General features: G+C 34.6%; 1 protein-coding gene across 1 annotated transcript; it reads right to left on the minus strand.

Annotated features, from left to right (window-relative positions):
• Positions 1–9401: 9401 nt before the first annotated feature.
• Positions 9402–10361, minus strand: LOC124100077 (olfactory receptor Olfr180-like). Its single transcript, XM_046455393.1, has one exon. The coding sequence runs from the start codon at positions 10359–10361 to the stop codon at positions 9402–9404; it is 960 nt and encodes a 319-aa protein (XP_046311349.1).
• Between the last annotated feature and the right edge of the window lie 596 nt (positions 10362–10957).

Raw genomic sequence — 10957 nt, forward strand, 5'->3', positions numbered from 1 at the left:
TACTTTCTCTTCATACAAAATGTCTTTTATCTTTCTTATCCTGCTATTATCTATTCTTCATAATGCTAATCACTTTTACTAATTATGCATTTATTTGTGTGTACATTGTAATTGGTCACTCCTTTCCCACCCCACAATTAGTGCTATGGTTTAGGGAGAAGGGATTTCTTTGATAAGTTCAATTCTCTATTTCCAATGCTCTAAATTCTTTGTCATTTTGTAGTGCTCATTGTTTGCTGAATGAATTTAAAAATTGATACTTCCCTGCTCAATAATTTAACAGAACCTCATTACTTTCAAACCAGATCCATTTTCCTAACTTTGAAATTTTAGGTCTTTCTGTATCTTGTCAATTTGCTTTCTCCTGTGCACCAGAAGGAAGATGGCCATGTGCATCACTTCCCTATTCCTGGTGTACCTGCTTCAATCTATACAATAGCAATGTTCCCAAACCTAAAATAATCTCTTCCTTCTTTTTCTTAAATTCCAATCCTCCTTGTTTTGAGCTCAAAAATAAACTTTCCCTATTTTGTGTAATCAAATTGATTTTTTCCTGTATTCACTTAAATTGTACTTCCTGCCTTCATACCACAATGTCTACTTAATCAGGTGTGATATTTTTATGTCTCTGGTTTGTGTAACTGTATTAAATGGTCTTAAGGTAGATATCATTCCATAGTTGTTTTGGGGTCTTTGCAGCAAAGTTAGCTAAATCCTTAATATATATCAATTTGATTACTAAATTATGTACAGGACATTAGCAATGACAATGGGTAGAGGGGACAGAGAATAACTTAAAGATGCTTGTGTTTACCTGGGTTCCTTCCCTGTCCTCTATTTGCTTTCAATCTAGAATAATCCCTTGATTATCAGTTGCATCTAGAGTTTCAATTTTCATCTATCTGCTTGTGAGTTCAATAGATAAGAGCTTGCAACCATTTTGTTTGTAATTTGATATTAATAAACTTTTTCAAAATTCTTGAAATACATGCCTGTTCCACAATAAAAGGTAGCAATATACTATAAGGCTATGTATATTCCAAAATATACAAATAGGAATAAAATATTAAAATTGAATGATAGAAATGTAATAAAATTTTTATTTTTATATGAGTGATACAAAATAATTTTTTACTATTCATATACTATTATTAATTGATATAATAATACAACATTTGGAAAAAATGATCATGTGTGAATTACTATTTTTGAATGGTTGTGTGATATAGCAGTTCAAAGATTTATTTCCATTTATTTTCAAACTTTTATTTTCAAAAATTTATTTTAACTGGCATATAGTAATTGAACTTTTGGGGAGCACCAGGGGTAATTTGACACATTTTAAAAATATGTATCTATCAAATCAGGGTAGTTACAATTTTCAACTTCTCAAACATTTTCATCTCCTTGTGTTTGGAACCTATGAATTCCTCTCTTCAAGTTGTTTAGAAAAATTATCCTAGATTGTTATGAACTGTGGTCATATGCTGTGCTGTAGAACACTAGAAATTATTCCTTCCATCTATTTATGTTTTAGTTCACATTATGCCACCTTCCTTTGTCTCTTCTTCCCGATCTTTCCTAGCTACTAGGTATCACTATTCCACTGCCACAACACGTGACTAAATTAGTCTGGGTCACTCCAGGTGTATTTGGGTTGACACAAAATAATCACACAGAAACAGAGAAAATACATTTTTCTTGGGGTCCAGTGACAGCTCTTGATCTTAGGGGTCTGTTGGAAAGAGAGTAAGCCATCTTAATCCTTTATTTTTATAGAGGGGGACACAGAAGGAGTTTCCATGAAATGTTCTTTTCAGATAAGGCAAGGGATCAGGTTTCCAGGGGCTTGAGTCTAGCTTCTTGATGTCTTGTGGTAGTAGATTGATTGACATCTTGGCAAGTCACATTCATCTTAGATGCTGTGTGGGAACACAGGTAGAGCTAGAGGAAAGTGCACACATGTGTTGCACTAGTTTAAGATATGGATATCATCCATATCTTAGCTATTGTGAATGGTGCTGTAATAAACATGGGAATGCAATCATTTCTTTGTTAAACTGATTTTATTATTTTGGATAAAATTCAGATGTGAAATAAATGGATGATATGATAGTTTTATTATTTGTTTATGGTGAAACTCTGTACTGATTTTTGTAATGGTTGTACTTATTTATATTTTGCTCAACAGAGTGTAAGAATTTCTCTTTCTCCACACCCTTGCCAACATTTTGTGTTTTCATCTTTTTGATGATAATCATTCTAACTGAAGAGAGATGATATCTTAATGTGGTTGTGGTTTGCGTTTTCCTGATGGCTAGTGATTATAAACATTTTTCATATCATTGACCATGGATATTTCTTATTTTGAAAATATCTATTGTATCATTTTTTTAATCTTTAAATCAGATTATTGGTATTTTTTGTTTTTATGTGGGCTCTCTCTTGCCCAGTAATGAGGTTCATGGAACAGTGTAGAGAAGAGTGTGGCTATGGAGTCGCTAATCAAGACCTCCTAAAACCAAGCAGGAAGCAGGTCTGATTTTATTGTGCAGTTACCTTGTATATATACTCAGGCAGTAGCTAAGCAGATTACAGGCAGCCACCAATGCAATATCTGCTAACTGCCCTTGCAGCAACCAATTGAGTAGTGGGCCATGAAGCAAGCACAGGGACTGAAACACATGGCTTCATGCCCAGGGCTATGCCTATGGGGTAAGTGGTCTGCCACTCACACACCCTTAATGTATGCCATGTATGCAATACTCCGTGCACTTGTCCCCACAGCTTGTGATTTGTTTGAGTTCTTTATCACATAAAAACTTTGCCACATAAAAACTTTGCAAACAGTTTGTAAATAATTCTCCCACTCTGAATCTTGTGTCTTTATACTTTTGATTTTTCCTGTTCATGTAAAGAAGCTTCTTAGTTTGATATTATCTTCTTAGTTTGATATTATGTTGGGTCTACTTTTAGTTTTGTTATCATGCTTTTGGGGTACCATCAAAAATAATTGCCTATGTGATTGGCTTTAAATGTTGCCCCTTTATTGTCTTCTGATAGTTTCAAGGATTTAGTTATGATATTTAGGTCTTTGAAATATTTTGAGTTAAGTTTACTCTATGGTAAGGGATAAGAGTCTAGTTTCATTCTGCATGGGATATCCAGTTTTTACAATGCCTTTCATTTAAGAGGTAATTCTTTTTTTCAGTGTATGTTTTTTGTGCCTCTAGCCAAAGTGACTTATTAAAGACAGCAAGGGACATCTGACATGACAGATGTGAAGATGGGAAACTTGACAATTTCCTAGGGCCTTGTTGATAAAGGGCTGCTTTGGAAAACTAAGACAAGTTTGCTGCAGTATGCCCAGTAGCAAGAGATGGGCACCTGAAGTGACTGAGGACTGTATGGATGTGAGGATTTCAAAGGTCAAACTGAGAGGGATGCCTGACTATGTCTAATGTTTGTATAGGTGCTTTTGTCTGATCTTGCAGGGGGCGTGCTCTTCAAAGTAGGTTGTCAAATCATTTCTTAGGGCCATGGGAGGGTGTGCAGGGCTGCCAGTCTATTCTTAGTGTTGGAATTGCTAGGAAGCTTTAATCATTTGAAGTGATCACCTGGATGATGTAGTATCCCAGGAAGATGAACTATCAAGATAATAGTAATGATCAAGATAATAGAGTGAGGCACACTTTTGGCTTAGTTTTCTCAGGGAAAGGGAGAGTTGTCATTCACTAGCTTCTCTTCAGTGATGGTAATCTCTTCACAGCCACATCTTCCTTGGTCCCAGCTTTCTTCCTTCAGATTAATTATTCCATCACCATTAAATTCAGTCACATATTAAGTCTCAGGGCATGGACAAAATGTAGACAAGTTCTTCACAAGGATACAATACAAATGGCTTTTTGCCCAATTCCCCATAGAATCCTTATTCCCTTTGGAAACCTCATGAGCACAGTCTTTATTGTCAACAGTCCAACATTCAACATTCTGGTCTTCCAAGCTCCCATCAGAATTATTTATTAAGCTATGATTAAGACATTTGAAGTCTTCCCGTCTTGAGTCTTCTAACTTTCTAAAGTCTATTCACAGAGGCTTTCATACCACCTGGTCAGGTTAGTCCCAGAAAAGATCCACTAGTCAGTACCAATTTCTGTGTTAGTCAGCTTTTTGTCACTGTGACCAAAATACCTGACAAGAACTACTTATATTACTGACTAGGAGAACTGGGTTTGTTGTCTGCATTCAGCAAAGAATTGAGGAACAGAGTAGGAGTTGAAGAAATAGCAAGCAAGAAGTAGGTTCTTTGCAAAAGTGACAGAGATGGACTTCTCCAAAGATTAGGGGCCCCAGAACTGGGAATCTGGTGGGGGAAGTTTGGGCTCGTTCTTTTTATTATCTCTGGAATTTCCTCCTTTCCTTGTCTCCTCCTTTGTCCATGCTTTCCTCACCATTATTGATTGGTACCCCCTTCTGTCCATGCATAGGTTTTAGTTTTTCTATTGGATTTTCCATTTAGAAGCACGTGTACAGAAGTGCCCGATTGGGTCCCCTGGTTATGTCCGTGAGTACTTTTGCCAAGCAAGAAGTTGACCTCATCAGAAGACCCTCCATGTGTCTTTGTTCTGGCCCTTCCCACAATCTCTTCATTTGCCATCTTGCCCTGGCTGCCTAAGCCCTTCTTCATTTCCTTCACTTATAGTAGGAAAATTTGTTTTGGGCTCAGGGTATCAAAGGTTCAGTTCATGATTGGCATACTCCATCAAACAGATTACCTGGATGTATATACTAAAACCTACTTGTGATGATTGGCCCAGAAACATAAATAACAGGGTTAATTAATTAAAGTATTAAATATTAAGTTATGGAAAGAATATCTACATCTTTATTTAGAAAATCAATTTACCTTGAAATCAAATTGGCATCTGGCACCTCAGAATATACAACGTAAGATAAGTTTTTGAGTCTATATTCTCAATAAACACAAGGCAAAATATTCTCCAGGGATTGTTTATCTAGTTAATTTGTAATTTCCATGTACATGTAGAAAGAATCAAGAAAATTGAAAATTGTCATTATAACACTACAGTGATAACAGATATAAAAGAGATCCATAATTGTGCAAAATTTTATACAGATATAGGTTATTTGTATAGTTTACTATTATTTCTCTCAAATTTTTAAATTGTGTAAATGGTGCTAAAATAATTTCACAATTCTTCAAACTCATCCCTTCAAGAGATAAAACATAAGTACCCTCTTTGGAGTGAGACCTATATTTAGTGACTTTTTTCTAATGAAGGGCACACGGGAAGAAGAAAGCTGTTATTTATACCGTGCTGAAACCTCAGACCTCACCTTCACTAGCTGACCCAGGTTAACATTATTAGTAATAAGTCATTTTTATATCAAGAACCCCTTGATGTGATACAAAGAGAAAAGAATTTTAATCCTGTTTCATTCTTTCTCAAATTTCCTAGAACAAGTCTCATCATAAACAAAGACCAGACAAACCAAAACCTAAGGACACCGTACAGAACATCTTGTAAAGTCTCAAGTTTATAAATGAAAAAGAAAAAAAAAATCTCATTGACTGTTGGAAACTAAGCTGTGTTGACAGCAAGGTTCAAATTGAAACCCTGACTGGGGTCATGGAACAGAAAGAAGACCTTAATGTAAAAAATGCTGAAGTCAATAAGAAAGCCTATAATGTAATTAATAGTATTGCCCCAATATTAATATCTTAATTTTGAAAAGGGTGTCAGGAATCTGTAAAATATTCACAATTTGGGAAATTGGATGAAGTATACAATGTACTCTCTGTACTACCCTTGTAAGTTATTATAAAACTAATGTCATCACTAATAATAAATAGAAAGATCAAATAAAATAGAAGGGTGTGGGTAGTATATGTTCCTCAACTGAGAAAGAGCTAAAGTCAAGTCTCTTAATTGCCATATAATACTACTGGTGGTCAAATAATTAACGTCAGACAAAACAAAGTAGCATGACACATGCAGTATTATAAATAATAAAAGTATTGACATGAGACAACTAAAATGAAAGTGCAAAAACCATCCAAAACAGGAGAAGAAATAGTAAAAAGAAAACAAAAAGAATCATCAAAGTATATCAACAATAAATATAACACGATAAAATGTTGTTGCTCCTTGCAACAAAGGTATGTGGGAGACAGGCAGGACCAGCTTGTCGTCTCCGAGGGGCTGAGGGAGAGGGTAAGTGTTGTGGCCCAATCCCCACCCAAGATTGGGAACAAACCACACTGAGCCAACTTTATTGTGTCAGGGACAAGGTTATATAGTGGTAGAAGGAGGGAATAAGAAGAGACAGTAGCAAGAACCAATAAGTGCTGAGAGCCACAGCCGAGTTGGAATGGCCCCTGGCATTTTGCCAATAGTATTGGTTGAGAGGCAAGCCATTAAGATGATGCTGGATTGATTCGGTTGTATATTAGACCCTTACTGTTCGCCTAGGCCTGCTACTTTGGAGTTCTTGCGCTACTTTGGAGTTCTCGTGGGGATTCCTGGAGAGTTCCCATTGGTTGGGGAAGTGTGGGAGGAGGGATTTCCGGAAGAGGGATTTCTGGTTGCTGGTTCCTGGAGGAGCCGCATGGCGTTCAGGAGAGTTCCTGGGGAGCGTGTATGGAGTGTGCTGGTGGAGTTCAGAAATAAAGTTTGTTCCTGCTTCAGTGGCTCGTGATTTGTGCCCAGCCAGACTGCGGCAAATAAGGGGCAGTTATGTCACTATCACTAAGGGCCTAGGCAGATTTCAGATTAAACCATTAGACAGGGCTAAAGTCAAAAGCCCGAGAACGCAAATCCAGCCAGATCATACTAGAGAACCTTTCTAATGTAAGCAGTGTGGGAAATCCTTTACTACATCTAGTCACTTTTATTCACTTGAAGGAACTCATGTTGCTGAGATGCCCTGAGAATGTAAGCAATGTGAGAAAGACTTTGCTTGATACAGTAACATTTTAAAACATCAAATAACTTATACAAGAAAAAATTCCTACTAAAGAAAAAAATGTGAAATGACCAAAAAAAAAAAAAAAAAAAGACATGGGAGGAACAAAATATGAGGGAAATTCAATAGTTGTATTTTAATATGTCTTTGGAACATTCAAGTTACCTTGTAAAGTAGGCAGCTGGATATATGAATCCAGAGATTAGGTGAACTAACACAGCTGGAGATATACATTCTGGATCATCTTAGTAGAATATTAAAAGCCATGAAATGAAATAAATTACATTCCATGCATGTATGACTGTTTAAAATGAAGCCCACTGTTATGTAGAACTATATTATACCAATAAAAGCATTAAACATAGTCACATAGAAATAAAGAAAAGAGAAAATTTACATGTCTTATATGTATCTTCTGGATCCTTAATAGCAATGTATTAGAAGCAAGAGAGTCTTCCCCAATCATATCTTGTTATTTTGTAGTTTGTTATGTGTTCTTTTAAAGTGTCAATCTTCCCTGATAAAAGTGAATGCAGTGGTATTGTCTGGTTTTTGATTTGCAAATAGGATGGAAACAAACTTTCTGTGTATATATACACAAGTGATTGTATTGGAATACACACTCAAATGAGGCATGAGAATCAGTAAGGAAAGAATTAGTTAATAAATGCTTCTGGAACTAATTGCTAGTCCAAAATCAAATCGTAATTCTTACTTCACAACATCTTAAATTAATCCTGTTTCAATGTCATGTATTAAAACTCAAGCTACGAATAGATAAAAATGCAAACTTGTTGATAAAAATCTTTGAAGGCACAGCTGAGATCTTATAAGTTTTAACACAAATAGAAAAGATAAATATATATTTAGCTGACCCAAGACCAATGAGCAATCTTTTTCTCCTTGCTGAATTTTGATGCCCTTCTTGTTTTACATGAGCATTTACTTTGCATAATCTGACTTGTTACATTGACTTGATCTGTGTATTCATTCTTGATTTAAAACTAGAATGTTTTAATTGTTATAGATTGACCATATATTTTAGTATATAATGCATCACTATTTGTTTATTATGTTCCAGAAATATCTAGATTTTAAGAAGTAAAATAAAATTTGAATTATTAACCAGATTTCTAAAAGAATCCTTTTGTTCTTATCTGAATTAAAAAAATTGGTGGATTATTTTTGGAGGAACTGGCCGAATAAAGTAACAACTTCAACTTATGCCATATACTAAATTAATTCAAAGTTCAATCAATTAAACATGCAAAATTTTAAACTATCAAAAATATACAGAAGGAAAATAAGGAGGAGATGGAACAAAAAAGAAAACAGAAAAAAATATTGGTTAACAATAGACTTTAAAGAAAAAATTAGACAAGAAAATATGAAAGATATCACATGAGTAAATATCATAAACATGAGTACTTTAAATGAAAATATTTATGGGTTTTAAACATTACAAAAATTTGTAAAAATCTCAACACAGAAAGAAATTATTTGCCACAAAGATTTGTAAAAATTTAGAATTGTTTCTCTGAACTTGGTGATATTAATAACTTTTAAAAACATAAGGTAGAGAAAAATGAATAAACAATTCATAGGGGTAAAAATGTCTAATAAACATATTATTTGGGTACCTATTACTATTAGTTAATGTCAAAAATAAAACAGAATCCTCATTAAAATGTTTTAAAGTTTTTTACTAACTGATTGGTGTGTAAATGGTATGTTGCTTTATATTGCAAAATGTATAACATGATTGATACCTTTAGGGATGAAAACAATCTTAATTATACTCAGGTTAAACTAGATCTTATCTAATTTGCTATAATTCACTATTAATTATTTAATAAAATATTCATGTTTATTTCTTCTCATTCCATTCTTTTTTCATTCTTGGAAGCATCTAAATAAAACTTCATTACTTTAAGTATAGACTACTACAATTAGTTTATAATTTCTAATTAGTACCTCTGTACTAGCTACAAGTGTCTGCAATGCCATTTTTCTGAAAACCAAAAACAATCATCTCACCTGTTGCCCTTGAAAGTGTAAATGTTTCAAACACTGCATAGAATAGAAAGAAACTTTCTTCCATTAACTGGATAATATTAATCAAAGGAGATTCTTTTTCTCTTTAAATATTTAATTTTTATGCTATTTTGATTTTTTAAGACTTGTAACAATAAAATGACACAATTACATGAGACGAGTAAGTAATAACAGTGACCACTGAATTTCCCTTGATTTACTCAGATTGTTTAATATGGATTAAAATTTGTCAAACAATAAAGAAATTCTATCATATAGCCTTTAATAAATATAATCTACTGGCTTAAAGATATTTCATGTAAAATAGTATTTCGCTTTTCTATGTTCATTATTTATGAGAACATTTTAATAAATAAAAATTAATTAGCTATAGGGGATGGGGATGAAGTTTGTTTAAGAATGTTATAAGACTGCAGAATATTTTTTAGTACGTTTTTCACCTCCTTATTTCTCAGACTATATATAAAAGGGTTTAATAAGGGAATTACAATAGTGTAAAAGATTGCCACAGGTATATCTTTATCCCCTTCTTCAAAAGGCCGAATATACATGAGGAGACAAATGTAGAATATTGAGACTGAGAAAAAGTGGGATGCACAAGTAGAAAATGCTCTACCTCTCCCTTCTTTGGATTTCATTTTGAAAATTGCAATAATGATGCAAAAATAAGAGATCAAAACAGTGGAAATGGTAAAGATTTGAATTGGCATTGAAAAAATATATATCATGAGTTCATTAATAAAAGGATCAGTACAGGATAGTCTATAGAGTGGAAGGATATCACAGAAAAAGTGATCAACTTGATGAGACCTGCAGAAAGTTAGCCTTAATAGAAGTCCTACATGAATCATAGAATGCAGATTACTAGCTATGAAAGTTCCTATAGTCATCTGAATGCAGAGTTTCTTTGACATTAGAGAGTGGTACTGGAGTGGACTGCATATGGCCACATAGCGGTCATAAGCCATTGCTGCCAGAAGAAAGCAGTCTGCAGTCTCAGCAAGACAGAGAAAATAAAATTGTGCCATGCATTCGTAGAGGGAAATCTTTCTGTCCTCAGAAAAGAAGTTCTCTAGCATCTTGGGAGTGATGGCACAGGAACAGCAGGAATCCATGAGAGCCAGGTTGCCCAGGAAGATGTACATGGGTGTGTGAAGACGGCGCTCCATGTAAATCAAGGCCACCAACCCTAGATTCCCCACCATGGTGACCAGATAGATGGTAGAGAACACCACAAACAGAAGGACCTTTATGTCTGGGTGATCTGTAAACCCCATGAGAATAAATCCAGTCATTATGGAGTGATTTGCCTTCGGCATTCCTGACTTCTGTGCTGTGATAGAAATCATAAAGAAACTTGGGTAAGATTTGCAGGTAAATGGATGGAGTTAGCGAAGATAATGCTAAGTGAAGTTAGCCAATCCCTGAAAAACAAATGTCGAATGTTTTCTGTGATATAAGGAAGTTGATTCACAGTGGGATAGGGAGGCCGAGCATGGAAGGAATAGAAAAACTCTAGATAAGACAGAGGAAGAGAGGAGAATGGAGGGCATGGAGTTAGAAATGAATTTTCTAACTTCATGCCCCCTCCCTTCCCCTCTCATCCTTCTGTCCTATCAGACAGATTTCTAATGGTGGAACGTGATAGACATTATTATCCAAAGTACATGTATGAAGACACAAATTGGTGTGTGTATACCTTGTATACAACCAGAGATATGAAAAATTGTGCTCTGTATGTGTAATAAGAATTGTAATACATTTTGCTGTCCTATATAAATAAAAAATTAATTTAAAAAAGATTATAAGCAGAATGTGTTTAATTTAGCAGCTCCAACTACTATATGTATCAAGAGGAAGCACCTTTTCTTCCAATCACCCTACATTGTGTCCTGATCAGTAGCATACTCACACC

This window comes from Marmota monax, unplaced genomic scaffold (assembly GCF_021218885.2).
Source record: "Marmota monax isolate L192 unplaced genomic scaffold, Marmota_monax_Labrador192_F-V1.1 WCK01_AAM20220418_F8-fsc00053, whole genome shotgun sequence".
NCBI lineage: Eukaryota > Metazoa > Chordata > Mammalia > Rodentia > Sciuridae > Marmota > Marmota monax.